At 38.0% G+C, this 19808-nt stretch overlaps 1 protein-coding gene across 3 annotated transcripts in view; it reads right to left on the reverse strand.

Moving 5' to 3' along the window:
* Positions 1–557: 557 nt before the first annotated feature.
* Positions 558–19808, reverse strand: part of VAMP4 (vesicle associated membrane protein 4) — a 28902-nt gene continuing 9651 nt past the window's right edge. The window contains exons 5-9 of one of the 3 annotated variants that reach the window (XR_013975119.1): positions 13796–13896; positions 12488–12567; positions 6682–6733; positions 4709–4857; positions 558–2533 (exon numbers count right to left, since the gene is read on the reverse strand). Coding sequence is in view for 2 of the 3 variants with exons in the window: in XM_080920912.1 (XP_080777038.1) it covers positions 2505–2533; positions 6682–6733; positions 12488–12567; positions 13796–13896 (262 nt within the window). In the remaining variant the exon portion in view is untranslated. Of the gene's footprint in view, positions 2534–3742; positions 4858–6681; positions 6734–12487; positions 12568–13795; positions 13897–19808 lie in introns of those variants that run through there. The other 2 variants (XM_080920912.1, XM_080920911.1) reach the window with 2 other exon arrangements.

Here is a 19808-nt window from a genome sequence, read left to right on the forward strand (position 1 = left end):
GGAAGGCTGGAGACAATGGTCACTCTTCAGGCTGTTTGTAAAGGACAGCACTGCACAGCTGAGGGACAGGTGCCAGTTGTTCTTGTTGGGAACATATATGTGTGTGTGTGTGTGTGTGTGTGTGTGTGTGCCCAGGCAGCCAGGCAGACCTCAAGCTATGCAGTTGTCCCTGTCCTTGAACTACATCTAGATCGTCCGTCTCCACTTCTGGAGTGCTGGGATTATGAACATATAAACTACCATGCCCAGCTCAGGTTAGAACTGAAGTATTAAAATTAAGTGGGCGCTCTCCTCTGTTCTTTGAAATGGACACTAACGAGGATAAGCAAGAGTATCTCCATCACTTCTCTGCAGCTGACGTGGTGTGGGACATTGAGACATTCTTTCTAGATAGGTTCTATTTTCATTCATATACTTTACTAGAAACAGGAAGCAATGAAATTGGGTTGCTTGTATAGGTGCTTTGCTTTGAAGTTAGGTCAATAGGTAACACACTGAACAAGCCACAGTGCTTACTTTTCATTTTCTGCAAAACCATTTATTTTGCTGTTTACTACGGAAAGGCTACAATACAATCTCACATGAACACAAAGGACTGAACTTTGTAGCACTGTAAAACATATACTGTCATGAGAAATTGGGAAGCCAGGAAATGGGGTGTGACACCTACATTTGCTCATCTCCCATAATACTCCTTATGTCAAAGGCACTTGCCGAAATGGTTAAATTAGGGTATGTGGGATCTAAAGTAATGACATACAACTAAGATATAAAAACAATGTTTGAATTTTCTTATAGATTGATCTGACATTTTACTAAATTCTCAGACATATACAATTTACAGCTTTAAGATGTGATTTTATTTCATAATCTTTTCAAGTGAAAAGAACCTAATGTTACACCATAAAACCAGAATTTTTCTATATTCAATTTTAAGAACCCTTTAATCTCTAGGTTCACCAACCTCAATCATGTCACTCCCAGCTCACACTAGAAATCAGCCCTCACTTATACACCAGCACGGTGTGACTTCTTGGGCACAGCCACACACACACAGGAATGTGGAGCTGAGAGACACAACATGGTATGGTCCTTGCTTTATCAGCTTAAGCTTACCCTTATACCAACTGGACCTGCAATGTTTCTCTTCTCATTCCTGCTAACTTGTTCTAAGTAGCCTTGTAAAATAAAATAAGAGCCAGAATAAAAGTGTGATCCACACCTTATTCTGCTTGACATATGAAAATAAATATCCAAGTAAGACTAATAGTAGGTTTAAAAAGAAGGTCCATCTGCACATGCTAGTGCCTACATATAGTCTTAGCTACTTCTGAGGATAACTTGAGCCCAAGGATCCTTTCTTTGATCAAAAAGAAAAAGGCTGCAGGGTATGGTGGCACACGTTTCTAATCCTAGCACTTGGGAAACCAATAGCTCTCTGTGTATTTGAGGACAGTCTGGGGTCACATAGTGAGAGTGTGTCTCAAAAAAACCAAAACCAAAACAACCAACCAAATAACCAACCAACCAACCAACCAACCAAAAACCCAAGATACACAAGATAGACTCAGACCCCGTCAGTCTAAGGGAGGGCACATTTTATGGACTAAGATGGCCCTTTCTGCTTCTTTTGAACCATTGTCTTTATGCTGTTATTTGGCAACCTTTCCCCACCAATGTGTTTAGACTGACTCATGTTCTTACTATCACTCACAGAAAAGTAAAACTGACTCCAATAACATTTTTATGTGAAAACACAAAATCTGATTAGTAGTCCAGTCCCTAACTTAGTAACACTCTGACTCAATACAACTAAGAACATCTAATGACATTTGTTTTCAACACTGAAAAAACTTTTTGCATATTTTCTAGACATAAAATAAATACAAGTCTGTTTGGGCTACAGTGCCGACAGGACACAAAACAGGTGCTAAGTGGCAAGGACGGAGGTCAGACTCTTGCCACATCTGAGCCTCACCCTAGGTGTGCATTTGCATTTACAGGGCACCCACATGCCATACAGAACAGAAAGGTGCTAGTTCCTCCTATCAATACACCACCATTACTTTCTAGCACAGAGCCCAGGACAGAAGTTAATCAACAGTCTACAGGAACACCATCACAGGCACCTCTGCACCTGATGTGTACTATCTTTTCTCCATTTTAAAACAGTGTTCCATCATCAGTACTGGACTTTCTTTTAATCAATAAATTTCCCAGTTTATAAAATTTGAGGAAAATTCCCAATGGGTTTTGTTAGGACAAAGGAATCAAAAGACCACAGGCAACAGCAACACTGGGTTATGATGGAGAAGGAACCCATTCATCACAAACTGCTGCAAGGGAAGAGGCTTCTGTTACAGGCAAACCACAAGGGCACGCATCAGGCACGGCAGTAGTGACCTGATTTCACTGGGCATCAACTAACATTAGCAAAGCTACTTGAATTTTTCTGTTGATCTTCACTGTTGTTAAATAATGATAGTTTTGATGGTGGTAAAACTTCATTTTTTCAAGTGCAGGATGATCTGAGCTGAATGAGAAAAAGAATGATTAAGGAGGGAATGAAGGCAGGCCTGGCATCAATCTGACAATGGTTTTTCTTCTGGTTTGTTTGCTTGTTTTTTTTTTTTTTTTTTTTTGAGACAGTTTCTTATTCTATAGCCCAGGCTAGTCACACCATAAAGCCCAGGATGGTTTCAAAATCAGGGAAACCTTCCTACTTCAGTGTTCATAGAGGGGAGATTACAGGTGTGAGCTATCACACATCTTCTCAGCTTCTTACTGTAGAAACACCCACATTTCCAGCGTTTTACACTAATGTCTTTTTAAGATCTCAGGATTATGTAAGATCAGAAGGGACAAAGTGATAAACTAGGATTGAAGCCATCACTGCTGTAAAATCCTCAGTCCCATGCCAACAGGGCTTCCTCAGAAGCGATAAATTCAAATACAAACAACTACATATATAAGTAGTTAAATAATATAAATGTTTTATACTTAATGTTTTAAAATTAATTTTATTATTCTATGTTTTATAACTGTTTATTTAAAAGTGGAATACTTTATTAAAAGAAGACTGGAAATCTGGAGTCATTTTAAGAAAACCCTACACTTCATCGTCACTAACAGACGCTGTGAAAGCGAACTTCCACACCAAGCAGTGGAGCTGATGACCGGTGTGTGTAGTTACAAGACAGACATATGGCAGTCAGCTCTGCTGACTCAAGTAAACACCTCCATCCCTGAACCACCAGCTGCTGGGACTGACACCAATCCTAGGTCAATCTTTTTCAAAAGGATGTACCATCAGTTCTGAAGCTGTGCACAGGAACTGACAAGTGGAGTGAAAAAGCCAGAGTCAGTTTTCCATAGTATGCAACAGACTGTAAACTCCAGCAATTACATTAGACCTTGCAAATGTCTAGGACATCACTTAATCTTGCTTCCACCTTTTCAAATTTCTTTCCATTGTAAACATTTTGTCTGTTAGTATTAACCATTGTAGAATTAAATAAACATCCAACTTGTTTTACACATTTTGAATTAAAATGACCACAAAAAGTAATATCTATTACAAAGGACCATTGCCTCCCCTGTCCCTCCCCTGTCCCACCACCAAATAATGACCACCCCTGTGTGACATCTATCTCTAGCTTGAGATGTCCGTGTGGACAAATTCCTGCAGTCTCTGCCTTTTCCCTGCACATCAGAAGGTATCTTCACTTTGACTTGTTTAAACAATATTAAGAGACCGACATTGTTTACAATGAACACATCTTGTTATAAGAGCAGGCTGCTGCCAATCGTGGTGATTATGTGAGGTCACTATGCTCCTGACAGTCGGCTACTTACGGCCACTAGCTGTTTGAACCCTTGCAACATCTATATCTCCTCAAAAGTGTCGAAGAACACAAGAACCCAGCATCAGAAGCACAAGGCTGTGCTAACTTCAGCACTTCTGGCACAGGGTTAGTTAAAACTAAAGAGGGAAAACCACTAACAAAAAATTAACTCAAGAAAAAATTACCTGCAGATTTCACTCACTCGCGTCAGAATTAGTCCCTTTTTATTGTAGCTTAACTGACAACCAACTAGACCGAGACTGCGAGCTACATATTGCTCATTTTCAAACACTCCAATGACATTCTCTAATCATTTTATTATCTCCAGTTTTATGGTCCCATATTATGATTTTCACACTGTTTAGATTTTCCATTTTCAAAATCCAAATACCAAAAAATTATCACATATTTTCTTATACAGTCAGAATAGGTTTACTGGAATGTTTTCAGGTAGAGCTGAAGGCAGAAACATTTACAAGGCTTAGCTTTTGTTAATCCATAAATGTGGAAATGCCTGCAAAGCAACCGCAATATAAAAAGAATGACATCCTTGCAGATACTGATAGGGTGGTTGGACATCTCTCTCCGCAGTCAGGACTCTCTACCTAGGCCTCCTGATCAGCGATTGATCACTTCAGTGCAATGTTTTTAATGCCACTAAAACACAAGTATGGAATGTTCTCATCAGTGTTTAACTATATATACAAATAACAAACTGGCAAGTATCTAGTTTCAAATTAGATCCTTGGAATAAAGCAAAATAGAGTATTTTTGCATCAAATATAATAATTCAAAACACATTTTGTTAGTTGGAAAGATGATAATCAGGTATTCTCAATGTTCCAATTTGAATTGGTACTTGCCTTTTAGTTTCTTGAGAAAGAAAATTTGTAAGTTATATACATAGGTTTCATTTAAATTATGCAGCAATCTTTAAATATTATTGTCCCAGATCTTGTTTAATGAGGATCTCTGTCATCAACTCAAGTACGGTATTTCACAACTATAAGAACTGTAAGAGAAAAAAGTAAAAAAAAAAAAAAAAAGAAAGAAAGAAAGGAAAAAAAAAAAAGAAAAAAAAGAAAAGAAAAGAAAAAAGAAAAAAAAGAAAAAGAATGCATCAAAATCAGAACCATATCACAGCTGAGTTAGAAGCATAACTCTAAGTGTAGGTTTTGGCCACTGAAGAGGAAATGAGGGCCAGACTCTGATCTAAAATAACAACTATGAAATAAGAATGCAAAGATATCATAAAACAACCCAGGTTTCTAACACTGGCCTCTTGAGCAAATAAACCATGACAAAACAATAGCTCATAGCTTCTAACATATGATTAACATTTAATAATACAGGGAAATAAAGCATAAAATATTATACTAGTTATATTAATACAATGAGTACAGGGACCTTATGGTCCTTTTATGTTAGTCTGCATTTTGCATGGTATCCACCTTGTTATCTGTTTATGAAGTTATCATGAACACTAAACTAGTGACTACTGAACTCCTAGGAACAATACAGGGTTACATTCCCATGAGCCTCTGGATACTACACTAAATAAATTAATACATAATCTTGTTTTAAGTATTTCTGTTAAAAGACATCATATTTAATAGATACCATTAATTTAAAATTTACTATGAAGTCAAGGCTAATAGCACTGTAGCTCATCCATGAACACAGTACCTAGCCTACATACGTTCTGTCAAGGTGTCTCACAGCCAGCTGACACTTAGTAATGGGACAGCATTTCTAGACTATCCTTAAGGTCCATTTCAAACCATAAAGTCAACAAATGTGTGGACCACGACGTCTACAAAAAAATACATTAGTTATGTAATGAAAGCTGAAATAAAAAGGCAGATTTCCATTTGACCCCAGCTAGAAACCTGTGGGTCAAGGGAGTCAAGACTATGGAGGTAACATGAGCATTAACACAGGGGATACACATATACTTCAACTAGAAAACGAACACACAACAGCCTAGGCAATGAGACTAGATTGTATTTCTTTATAGGTTTTATAAGTTCAAAAACTAGTCTTATAAAAAAATTTCAATTGATTTTTTTAAAGACCTTTCATAAAATCTCTGTAAACATAAGAGACCATGAAGAAAGGTACTTATAAAAACATGATATGACTTTGAAAAGAATATTAAGGAAAACCAGAGAATGACTTATACTTTTAGAACTAAAATTAAGTTCAAATCTATATGCATACATATAAAATCATCTGGAGAAATTAACTGAGTTTGTCTCTCGAATACAACAATAAACAGAAAATTGTATTTTGTTCCTAAGTAGAACACTTACCAGATTTATCCAAAACAAAAAAAACCAAAAAAAAAAAAAAAAAAAACCAAAACAACAACAAAAACCCACAACCCAAAACCTCCAACCCCCCCAAAAAAAACTAAAAACCCAGGTGAGTCCTGTGCTGTGTCTGGGGTGTGGCTGAGGGGCGGAGAGGGAGAATCCAACAAAAGATATAGACTCCCCATAGAAATGTACATGTGCATAATCACACAGAAGGTTATACATTTAAAAAGCATTTTTCAGAGATTGACAAATTCTACGTAAAGATTGGTCCTTATTCAAATCATGCCATTATTCAATGTTGACATTTCACACATTAGGTTTACTAAATTTGAAAGGAATTAAATTGATTTTAACATAATACCCTAGCCAGAGGCCAACCTGAGCTACACAATGACATTTAGGATAGCCTGGGCTACAGAGTGAGACTATGTCTCTGAAAAAAAAAATCAAAACCAAATCAAACCCCAAGCCTTACAAAACACAATAGTCGAAGAAACAGTGATCCAAAAAATACTTACTGATAATCATTAGCAAAAGGATAGCTGCAGCCAAAGCCATGATGGCTTTTATCTAGAACACACAAGAAAACAAAGGTTTGACTAGTTAGTAACAGACAAGACTATCTGTTCTGCTATTTACTATTCTATACTACCTCATTCATGAATGGGCACATTCACCAAAGGGTTTTCAATTTGCTGTTTCTCACATGAACATGATGGCTGTTCTGTATTCTTGTGTAATAGGCAAAATTTCCCCACATGTGAAGGTTTTAGTGTGCTGGATTTTACTATCAAGGCTGTCTTATCTAGGCAGTAAGTAGCCATAATTGAAGCCTTTCCAGGGCTGGGCCTATTTCTTTCTTTCTTTTTTAATAAATTGTTTTTTAAAAAGTATTATTTATTTTATGTCTATGAGTACACTGTAGCTGTCTTCAGACACACCAGAAGAGGCATCAGGTCCTATTACAGATGGTTGTGAGCCACCATGTGGTTGCTGGGATTTGAACTCAGGACCTCTGGAAGAACAGTCAGTGCTCTTAACCACTGAGCCATCTTTCCAGCCCAGCTGGGCCTATTCCTAATGTGAGACATAAAATTGTACTTTCTGCAACTCTGTTCAGAACTGGATGAAAAACCATAGGCAGCTACTCCATGTATTATTTATGTAAATGGTCTTGTCTTATCGGCACAGTTATGTTCCTTATAAATGTGCCTTCGCCCCATGAATGCCTAACCCATGGGTCATACCAAAACTACATGGAGTTATCCCTATAAAGGCAAACTATGATAATAAATTGATAAATCATAAAGAAGAGACTAATAACCAACAGCAAAATGGAATGAGTGTATAGTAAGGCAAAGTGAATTTGGCGTGTCTCTTCCAAGAGTCATGATGAATAGTAAGTTTCCACAACCACAGCTCATTGTAGATAAGCAATAATAAGGACAGTATGGAAAACAACCATGGACCAGGGACTGCTGTCAGTATGGCAGCAGGCTTCAAGGGGGACAGTTACACATGGCAGTAGAAACCATGGCAGTTTTCCCTGAGTACCCAAGAGTTGTTTTCTCACCTTACTTCCTTTACAATGTTTTAATCTCCATTTTAGGACTATATTTTCTTTATAACTATACTTAATGTCACCTGCCTGACATTTAATTTATGGTCATGTTGCCTTTCTACATGGAAAGACATTTCCTTTTTACATTCACACATTACATCACCTTTTACATTCACACATTACATAAACTAATTTTATTTTGGTGATGAATCAAAAGCCCTGCTTTCAGCAAACATTTTCATCATACATAACTAAAAATGGCTAACTCTGTTAGGCATGAGTGATCATGCCTTTGATCCCAACACTAGGGTGGCAGAGAACTTACAAAAAAATCTCCGTGAGTTCAAGCTGGCCAGTTTTTAAAAACATAAACAAAACAAACACCCAAATCACTGTTGCTAGTGGACCAGTGTATAAAAATATACTAGACCATGAAAGTGTAAAGTCCAGTGTGAGCCTCCACAGCTTCAGAACGGCTGTTCTAACTAAACAGAAGGACATTCAGATATATTGGTTAAGACATCAAATTTAATGGTGAGAAACTTGAAGCAATCCCACTAAAATCAGGGACTCGACAAGGCTGCCCACTCTCCCCCTACCTATTCAACATAGTACTGGAAGTCCTGGCTGGAGCAATTAGACAGCAAAAGGAAATCAAAGGGATACAAATTGGAACGGAAGAAGTTAAAACATCACTGTTTGCAGATGACTTGATAGTGTACTTAAGTGACCCCAAAAATTCTACCAGAGAACTTCTATAGCTGATAAACAAGCTCAGCAAAGTGACTGGATATAAAATTAACTCAAACAAATCAGTAGTCTTCCTCTACTCAAAGGACAAACATGTGGAGAAAGAAATTAGAGAAAAGATACCCTTCACAATAGTCACAAACAATATGAAATACCTTGGTGTGACTCTAACTAAGCAAGTGAAGGACCTGTATGACAAGAACTTCAAATCTCTAAAAAAGGAAATCGAGGAAGATCTCAGAAAATGGAAAGATCTCCCATGCCCATGGATTGGAAGGATCAACATTGTAAAAATGGCCATCTTACCATCTTACCAATAGCAATCTACAGATTCAATGCAATCCCCATCAAAATTCCAACCCAATTCTTCATAGAGTTGGAAAGAGTAATGTGCAATTTCATCTGGAATAACAAAAGACCTAGAATAGTGAAATCCATCCTCAACAACAAGAAAACATCTGTGGGAATCACTATCCCTGACCTCAAGCTATATTACAAGGCAATTGTGTTAAAAACTGCATGGTACTGGTACAGAGATAGGCACATGGATCAATGGAATAGAATAGAAAATCCAGAAATGAGCCCTCACATATATGGTAACTTGATTTTTGACAAAGGAGCAGTAAACATCCAATGGAAAAAGGACAGCCTCTTCACCAAATGGTGTTGGTCCAACTGGCACTCAGCATGAAAAAGAATGAAAATAGACCCTTTCTTATCTCCTTGTACAAAGCTCAAGTGCAAGTGGATCAAAGATCTTCACATTAAACCAGGTACACTGAATCTATTAGAAGAGAACGTAGGGAAAACCTTAGAACACACAGGAACAGGAGAAAATTTCCTGAACAGAACACCAATGGCTCATGCTCTAAGGTCAAAGATTAACAAATGGGACTTAATGAGATTGCAATGTTTCTGTAAGGCTAAGGACATTGTCAAGAAAACAAAACGGCAGCCAACAAATTGGGAAAAGATCTTTACCAATCCCACATCTGATAGAGGCCTATTATCCAAAGGTATACAAAGAACTCAAAAAGTTAGACACCAGAGAATCAAACAATCCTATTTAAAAAATGGGGTACAGAGCTAAACAAAAAATTCTCAGTTGAAGAATATCAAATGGCTGAGAAGCATCTAAGGAAGTGCTCGACATCCTTAGCCATCAGGGAAATGCAAATCAAAACAACCCTGAGATTCCACCTCACACCAGTCAGAATGGCTAAGATAAAAAATTCAGATGACAGCAAATGCTGGCAAGGATGTGGAGAAAGAGGAACACTTCTCCACTGTTGGTGGGGTTGTAAATTGGTACACCCACTCTGGAAATCAGTCTGGTGGTTCCTCAGAAAATTGGACATAGTACTACCTGAAGACCCAGTTATTCCACTTCTGGGCATATACCCCAGAGACACTCCAACATACAACAAAGACACATGTACCACAATATTCATAGCAGCCCTATTTATAATCCTATTTATAATAGCCAGAAGCTAGAAAGAACCCAGATGTCTTTTCAGTAGATGAATAGATACAAAAATTGTGGTATATTTCCACAATGGAGTACTACTCAGCTAACAGAAACAATGACTTTATGAAATTCTTAAGAAAATGGATGCATCTAGAGAATATCATCCTGAGTGAGGTAACCCAGTCACAAAAGAACAGACATAATATGCAGTCACTGATAATGACTAACCCCAGAAAGCTCTGAACACCCCAGAAACAACTTACAGACTACATGAAGTTCAAGAAAAACAAAGGCCAAAAAAAAAAAAAAAAAAAAAGAAAGAAAAATCATTATGCTTAATCTTTACACACCAAGAAAACTTTGACTATTTCCAGGTTACATCTTGTTTTACATGTACTTTATGCTCATTGTAACTAGTAAGATTTTAAGGCATACTATCAAACCTTAAAAAAAATCAAGTACTGACAATGTATTCATATACTGTTATGTAAAAATGCTTTTAAAATCTGTACATTTAAAAAAAAACTTTTTTTCTGAAATAAAATACATGTGTTTCAATATATATATATATATGTTAAATCTGATGTGTTGTGATGTTTTTTATTTTCAAGATTTTCATAAGGTTCATTTCAAAAATAAAAAACTCAGTATATTCAATATTATAAAAGGCTGGTTCATTCTAGTGGCAGTTATAAATAAAAACAGGAATCATATGTTTTAAAAACAGAATGACTGTGAACAAAACCACTCAAGGGACATAGAAAAAGCTTTGCAATTTGGATGTAAAAACCCAGGTCTTTAATTATGATAACTTAAAAATATAAAGCATATATTAATTTGTCCTATTTGTTGGCATTAAGATAGCCCCTTCTCCCAGGGATGGCTCCACTCACAGGTGACAGGAACCTGGCACATCAATTGCCATGGAAACAGGGAAAGCATTCCCAGAAGACATCAGTTCAGAATCCCACCTCCACCTGGGAGCAGGTGATGTCACTACCCCTACAAAAGACCGAAACCCCTCCTCCTCTCTCTTTTTCCTTTTCTCTTCTCTTGACCTCCACCCCTGCCCCATCCCGTTCTATTAAACCTCTCCACGTGGAACCGTGTTTGTTTGTTGTGGTCCGGGCATGGGCCGAGAAATTTAATTAACAGCACTCTTAATATAAAATTAACTAGGCTGAACTTTACAAAATTTAAATGGAAATATCAACAAAAGTGTAGAGAACCTGTATTGAATGGAGTGTCCTTCCTTGGGCTTCCCATTTGGAGATGGCCAGAGCTATCTATCTAAAACTGTCATCCAAACCCATGTCCATCACTGCTCAAAGCTCTTTCACCAACAGCAGCCCATCACCACCTACACCCTTTCACCATTGGCAGCCTCTGATGTCTTTTTTCCTCACCTCCTTTTTTAATAACCTTCCTAAATCACTATGATAAAAGTCAATCCAAAAAGTGGGAGGCATGGGGAACCTTCCCAGATGAACAAGAACACAATGTGGAACTAGCAAGTGTCAGGTGAGGCTGAAGACACTGAACCTGTAGAAAGGGATAAGTGGGAGACACTTGCTACTTATACAGCAATGTGGATTAGGTGCCTGATGCTATTAGTGGTCCACAAAGTTAAACTGAGACCTAGCCTGTTTAAAAAGCAATCCCATGATTTTTAAATCTCTGTAAAACATTCGAGGAGGAGGCAAAGAAGAAGAAATTAAAGAAAATACAAAGTTTATTCTCTGAAGAAAACAAAAATAAATGGAAACTTTTTCATTATGATGGGAACAATGAAACTTGTCTTTCTTCAGTCCTATTTCTAGGAACAGAATATTTAACGGATAATCAGATAAAACTCAGTAAATCCAAGACATCTCTTGGAAGAATACTTAACATATAGCAAAGTTAGGGTTTAGAAAATTATTGCTGAACCCTAAAATGAAGGGTTAAAAACAGTAAGTCCATGTTTAAGAATTTTGGCAAAATAAAAATACACACTTAGATTCAAGATGAAAAAGGAAAGACTTGCTCTCTTAACATATTTTTTTTTGTAAAATCTTAAAAGATATTTTCATGACTGTTCGTAAAGAGTAAAATTCATTTCTGCAGAAATATTAGTTTGCAGCAATTCCATCTGTCCTTATAAAATTTAATAATGAAGGAATAAAATGGGACTTTTTTCTTAACCTTTTATTAGGAGAGTCTCTGACATACAAACTGTTACTGTTTTTTCCCACTATATAAAAAAAAAAAAAATCACACTTTTCTCTAGCTTTTATTTTCTTAAGAAAATGAAAAAACAAAACACCAAACCCGAGCCCACTCTGTACATAGTGAACTGTTCTCCAGGAGCTGGGAAGATGCATGTTTGTCAGCATGTGTCCAGATACTGACTAGCTGACAATGGAGAGAGCTAAGCACACCCTTTCAGGCACTGCTCTGTTCTTTAAGCAAGGCACTTACAGTGTTTGTCCTCACAAGCTCAGGGACTAGCTGCCTCCTTTCTTCGCGTCTTTCTCTGCCCCTCCCCCACCCCTCATTTACTTACTTTGCATCCACGCCACCACATTTGCCTTCGGAGCTGTTTGGATCTGTTGCTGAAAGCAGTTGCATTATCCGATAAGCTTTCTATAGCAATACAGAGGGTGGAGAGAAGGATTAAATGACCTCACAGGATTCTTTTACATAGTCACACAAAGATAAACTTTAATTTATACTTCTTAAAATGTGTTCCCACAAAGTCTGTTAGTCTATATTAAATGAAAAAAAAAAAAAAAAGGAACACAGTGGAAGGTCAGTTTGTTCAACCGATCCCATCCCACCCTGATACCCACTCAAGATTTCCAGAACCCTTCTTATGGTCTCAATGCTTATGTGTAAACTTAATCCTGATAAGAAAATAGAGTTTAGAAATGAAGATAGTAGGGGAGGCAAGATGAACACAGCCTGATGACCTAGGTCTGGTACATAGGGACCCACGTGATGGAAGGACAGAGCGCCTTGCCCCCACTTGCACACGTGCTCCCATGCAAACACAGGCACACACATTAGTGTAATAAAAGTTTTTAAAATAGTAAGGGCTGGGGTTGCTGTTCGTGGGCAGATCCCTGATGGTACACATTAGATCCCAGCACCAAAAACAAAATAAATACTTTGGCACATCTCTAGAAAAAAACTGCACACAGGAAGAAATGAAATTTTTAGAAAACAAAGATAACTGATTCTGATGGGGAAAAAAATCAAGTGAGTCCATTAAGAATGAGTCTGCCGCCGTGCGCCATTCACACAGCACAAAGGGCGAGTAAGTGCCAAGAGGCTCAAAGACCAAGATCTGTCTTGAAAACAAAAGTTACTACATTTCCAGGGAAAGCACAAGTCATCATCCAAACAACACCTGAGGTCTACAAACGTGCTAGGAATCGTGGACACAGAGACTACTGCTGGTAAATAAAGACTACCTGAGTACCAGAGAAGAAAAGATAAAAATGTAAACAAGTTTGAAAGGAGCAGTAAAAGATGGATTAGATTTTAACGTCTTGACACCCTAAGACACACAAAGCATATCCATACGACAGGCAAGAGCAGAGAGAGGGTTTAACTTTTCAGCAATGAAGTTTTAAACTCTTCATTCTTAACTGAGTAAGAAGCAGTAAGACCATTCACATTAGTGGGCAGAAACTAAGCCAGGAAATCAAGCTTAAGAACTGAATAATTAATGTCCTAATTAATGCCACGATTCCTAACTCTGGTGGGACAACCAGAGGGCATGCATTTCCACACACACACACACACACACACACACACACACACACACACACACGGTCACAACATCAAGAAACACAGCAAGTGGCTGTACCTGATTTGTCCTGTAGTTCGTCTAGCCTCTCTCCTCTTTCAATTACCTTCGTAATATTCTCTTGCATTACATCAATAACTTCATCCACCTGATTCTGAACACTAGTTTGAAAAAAGATAACAATTTATTCTTTTTTTAGAAATACCCACACTTTAAAAACTTTTACTAGCTATGGCAAGTTCTCAGAGAACTAAAGGCTGTCATTAAATTATAAAGTTAAGCATTGTTCTTGAATTTCTGGGTCTGAATATCCAAGTAATTAAGGACAAAGGATGTCTTTAAAGTAATATTTAACTGGAAGCTTATGTTTAGTCTTAACTCCGTCTTCACTATACATCACAAGCAAACCAAACACTGACAGAATGCTCAGTGTGACTCTAAAAGCTTTGTTTTATTTTTAGTAGACTGCTGAGACAGCAGGTAAAACTAGTAATCACAAACCACCTTCCTTTGCAATGCATTTCAACCAGACTCACCACAGTACATGATCAGGTTTATTGGAGGCTAATGAAAAATACCTAGTTTCCAAAATGGAAATGTACAGCATCCTCTGAGGCTCTAGATACTCAATAGATGTAACTCTTCAGTGCTCATTAATTTTCTCTTGAGCATAATCAAGATCCAAGACAACCTGGAGCACCCATGAATATTGGGAAATGCCCACCAATAGGCAAAAATTAAAAAAGCAAATCAGTCTTTAAATGAAGATGTTTTCCTCCTTATTGATGGGAGCTTCTTCTAATCAAACTCAGACTCTTCAATGGAAACTGAAACAAACTTAAGAATTAGTCAAATGTTCCTCAGCGACCTACTGTCATTTAGGAGTTACCACCAAATAAACACAGAAATACTTGCATGTCCAGTATTCCTCTGGTGTTCTAACTACAGACAAATATCTATCTTAAATTACTTTATATTATACAATAGGTAATATTTAAATTAAACAATATTAAATAAATATTTTAAAAGAGAAATAAAGTGAATCTCTAGTCCTTATTGAAAGAGATGTCCTGTCGTGAGGAAATCTACTCTCCTCACACGGGGTGCCAACGATGTAGATATAAAAAAGAAAAGATGATGTTCCAGGTTTAGGCACTAATGTTAGTTAAAAGATAAAGAGAGTGAGAAGGATCTGGCCCATGGAGATGTAGCGAGGCATGGGGAAATGGGGATGCCTCTGGGGAATCCCTTCTCCCTGAGGAACAGCCACTGATAGTATAGTACAGAATAGAGTTTATGTAGGTCATTGGGGGTGGGGGCGAGTTAAGAGGGTAGTAGAGGCAGAGAGAGAGAAGAGAGGAATAGAGAAGTAGAGGAGTAGAGGCCAGCTATGAGAATAAGGGGGAGGAGAGGAAGTGGGAGAGGAGGGGGAAGGAGGGGAGAGCAGGACACCAAAAGGCCAAGAGAACAAGAGAGAGGAAGAGGCAAGTAGCCCCTTTTATAGTGTCAGGTAACTGGGGTGGAGCATACCTGACTGTTGCCAGGTAATTGAGGAGTGGGGTTTACAGAATCCCAACACTTATAACTCAAAAATATTTAAAGCACAATGAACATAAGCAACTGTATACACACAGAAACCCACATATATTTAAGCAAATAAGAATATGCATTTGTTTTTTGTGTGTGTTTGTTTTGTGTGAGAAAGACAGTGAGTGAGAGAGAGGCAGAGATAGATCATCTGTTTTTAAAAAAGAATCCTAATACATACCTCTTTTCTGTCCTGTTCTACACTACTCCCTGCATATTAACCCAGTCATATGCAATTATGAAAAAAAGTTCTATCCTTTATTTGAGCTAGTCAAAGTGGGTGCTTTACAAACAAGGTGAAGGTCCACTCAGACATAGATGATTTAGAGGCAGTATCATCACATTTTAGGAGCAGTTACTATGCCTGATGACCTCATTTTTCCACCCACATTAGAACATTATGCATACCCATGAATTGCCCACACTCTTCAGGATACATCACAGCTTCCCATTGTTCTCCTTCCACACATTATTCTATTGAAAGCTCTAAGACTAACTCAACAAAGCAGGGAAATGCATAAAGATCTGACATGACCACTGAATCTCCAAGAGATGTTTTACTGCAAATCCTAATTATTCAAGAGGGCTAAAGATGTTTATCCTACTAAAGAACAGTGGCATAAATATTTATAAAACTACTCATATGTACAATTAACACACTTCATTAATCCTAAAGCTAAAAAATACAGCCAGCTCAGCCAGACTTTTTTTTTCCATTTAGAGACTGAACAGGAGTGAGAGTGCCTACGGATTTACCCACAACAGGCTTATGGCAGAGTACTGTAAATGTTTGTGCTAGGTAAGTCAATAATTAGGCTATGTAAAGATGACCTAGCATCTAGAGAGCCATAAAACAATGACAGGAAGCCCTCTAACCATTAAAAAGCAAGTCTATGCTCCCAACAAATGTTGGTGAGAGTGCAGGGAAGGCAAACCCTTATACTGTTGGTGGGAATGTAAATTAATAACAAAATCAACATGGAAGTTCCTGAAAAAAAAAAAAAGAACAATGTTCACAGGTATGTGTGTTCACCTGTACAGAGCATTCGAATGGCAGAGGAGGATCAGGAGTTCAGGGTTGTCCTCAGCTATATCAGCCTGGACAGTCTTGACATTTTCAAGTCATCTGTATGTTACACAAATGTTGACTAGCAGACAGAAATGAACAAGATATACTATGGCCGCTACATACAATTGGGAAAATTATAGTTATTCTGAATATTATATTTCTCTCTATATGGCCCTACCTGGCTCCACATGAGAGGAGGGTATGTGTGGCATCGTCTATCAGAGGCTAGATGACTTTACTTACTATAATAATCTAAGTGTAATTTCTTCTTCTTGACATCTGGAAAAAATTAATTTGCTGCCAGGCGTGGTAGTACATGTCTTTAGTCCCAGAACTCGGGAGGCAGCAACCAGAGGATCTCTGTGAATACAGGCTAGGCTGGTCTACAGAGTGAGTTCCAGGACAGCTAAGGCTACACAAGCAAATCCACTTGCTGATAGGCACTTCGGCTGGTTCTGTAACTTTGTTCTTATGTAGGCTGTGATGAAAGGGCACCACATACATCTCTGTGCTAAGCCGCCTTTGACCTTTTTTTTTTTTTTTTTTTTTTTTTTTCGGAAGGAAGGGGTATTCATACCCAGAAGAAAGATAACTAGATCATATAAGCTTTCATAAAATTTTTAATTTTTTAAGATAGGGTCTTAAGCAATCCAAGCTTGCCTCAAACTCAGAACTTAGGTCGCTGAGGAAAAGCCTAGACTTCTGATTCTCCTGTCCCCACCTGTCCACTCTGTAAGGTTACTTTTAACTTTTTTTTCCAGAAATTTCCTTTCACATTGATCTCTGTATTGGATGGAGTAATTTACATTCTACCAGCAGTATGTCAGGACTTCTTTATTCCTGAATCCTCTCAAATATTTGTTGTTTCTTTTCCTTAGCAACAGCCATTCTAACTGGGGTGAAGGAATCCCCCAAGGGCCCCTAACCCTAACTCCCGAGATAAGGTTTCTCTGTGCAGCCCTGACTGTCCTAGAGCTCACTGTAGACCAGGTTGGCCTTGAATTCACAGAGATACACCTGCCTCTACCTCCCTAGAGTTAGGATGAAGACAAGAGCCACTGCCTGGCTGGGGTAAAATTTTAATGTAGTCTTAATTTATATTTCCTTGATAGCTGAAGAGGGTGTACATACCTTTTGGGAGGTACTGGCTATGTACTTCTTCACAAGTGTCCTTTAGTAACTAGATTACTTGCCTTTTTTATTTATTCTTTACTTAATGAGGATAGTAATCCCATACTGGTGAGCAGCTGGCAAAGATCTTCTCCCATGCTGTTCTTCACTCTGTTCTGCACAGCTTTTAGTTTGATGCAAAGCCATTAGTCCTATCTTGCTCTACACACATTCCTACTGTGCTTTTCTCTACTAGTTTCAAAGTCTCAGGTCTTACTTACACCGAGGTCTTTAGACCCATTTTGAACTGACTTTTGTGGGAGAAAGGGATCAAGTTTCAGTCTTTCTCAGGTGGACATCAGCTTCCCCAGCGTCATTTATTAAAGACGCAGCCATTTCTCTAGTGCACATTTTGACACCTTTATTAGGAATGGGATGGATGTGATTGTGTAGGGTTGTTTTCTCTCTGGGTCTTCTCTTCCATCAGGCTCTATATTCCTGTTTTTGTGTCAGCATAATGGTGCTCTATTACTATGGCTCTGTCGTACAGTTTGAAGTCATGAGTTCACAAACTTAACTAAAGATGGGAAAGACTCTATGTTGAAAACTCTAAAGCATGGAAAAAGAGCTGTAGAAAACACCAGACAAAAAGAAGACTTCCTGTGTTCAGAGATTATTTGCTAAAATGGCTGTATAACCAAAGGCAATCTATAGAGCCAGTAAAATCCCCATCAAAATTCAAATGACATTCTTCACAAAAATAGAAAAAATTCTAAATTCATATGCCAATAAAGAAGCTAAATATCCAAAGCAATTCTCAGGTATAAAGAAGGAATTGGGGATGTGTGTGGCAGGTGATTAGATGGTTCATTAGATGGCAGTTAAGAGCACTTGTTACTTTTGCAAAGGACCCAGGTTTGGTTCCCAGCACCAACATAGTAGCTCACAACTATCCTAACTTCAGTTCCAGGGGATCTAATGCCCTCTTCTGAATTCTGCGAGCACTACTTATGCATATGGTACATACATATCCATGCAGGCAAAATACTCATACACGTATTTTTAAATATATATTTAAAATTTTTTGAAAAGAATAAGTTGGGCACAGTAAAGGAGACACTGGATTTATCTAGATAATATACATAAGAGAAAGGGTTATTTCAAGAACAGGGTGAACTGGATGTGGCTCAAAGACCTGGGGACAGCAAAGGGAAGAGGACTGTTAGATCTAGAAGCTATGCAGCTGAGTGGGAGAAAGAAAAAGCCACAGTAAAAGAAAATTAAGAACTGAAACAGCCTACAGAAGAGGTGAAACGGTTTCATGGCCTTAGGACCACAGGGACTAGAAAAGGACATCAGACACACGGAGAGGGGGCTGACATTTTAGGCAGTCTGCAGCACCTGCGTCCTGCAAAGTCTCTATTCTAATGGCTGCCAGGGATGCAGATGGTGTAGAGTGCTCGGGTTCTACGTCCAGGAAGAGCTGCCTTGTAGTTCAGCCTGTCACTTACTATGTATGCATGCTACTTGCAAGGAAGGCTCTCTTAGCCTTGTGTTTTCTCACTTTAAAACAAGGATGATGATTTATTTCACTCATGAGAATTAAATGTCATAGTCTTTCAAAGACTTTACACAGTGTGCAATGCTTAGCCATGTACTTGATAATGTCAATGCTCTTCTTTAAAAAAAAAAAAATCATTTTTTGCAACACACACAGACACACACACACATACACATACACACACTTCCTTATTTTATAGAGAAAACACTAATTTTCCATTAATACCCCCATCTTGTGGTCTTTTAAGGTACTGTTGACAAAAAGAGGCTTTTTTTATTGTATATCTAAACAATTACATAAATCCAAACAATGTTGCTGATCTTAATAGCTGAGAAATACTCCATTGAATTATTATAAACTAAGTGGTAACAATGTATTTTAGTTGAATAAAATGACCTATTTGGTGCACTAATATCAGAGAGTTTTCCTTAAGCACGTGACATGGCGGCATCTCAGCTTGTACACATCGGTGAGTCATGTCATGTGGGGTTAGTGTTCAGGAGGCTCGGCCTTCGAGCTTCAATTTGCTCATTTGATGACTGAGTTCTACCGAAATCCGGCCAGCCTGCAGCTCTAGAGGAAGAGCCACTACATCACTCAGTAATTTCTTTTTGCTCAAGAATTCTGTGACTGTCAGTTATAGTAATAGTTTCCATCTATGTGTGGCTCTAAAGACACTGGGCCATATTCTAAACTAGGCTCACTCTGTAGAAGCATTTCAGATAGAAACAAAGTATACTGGCTGA

The sequence above is a fragment of the Micromys minutus genome (assembly GCF_963924665.1).
Source record: "Micromys minutus genome assembly, chromosome: 1".
Taxonomy (NCBI): Eukaryota; Metazoa; Chordata; class Mammalia; order Rodentia; family Muridae; genus Micromys; species Micromys minutus.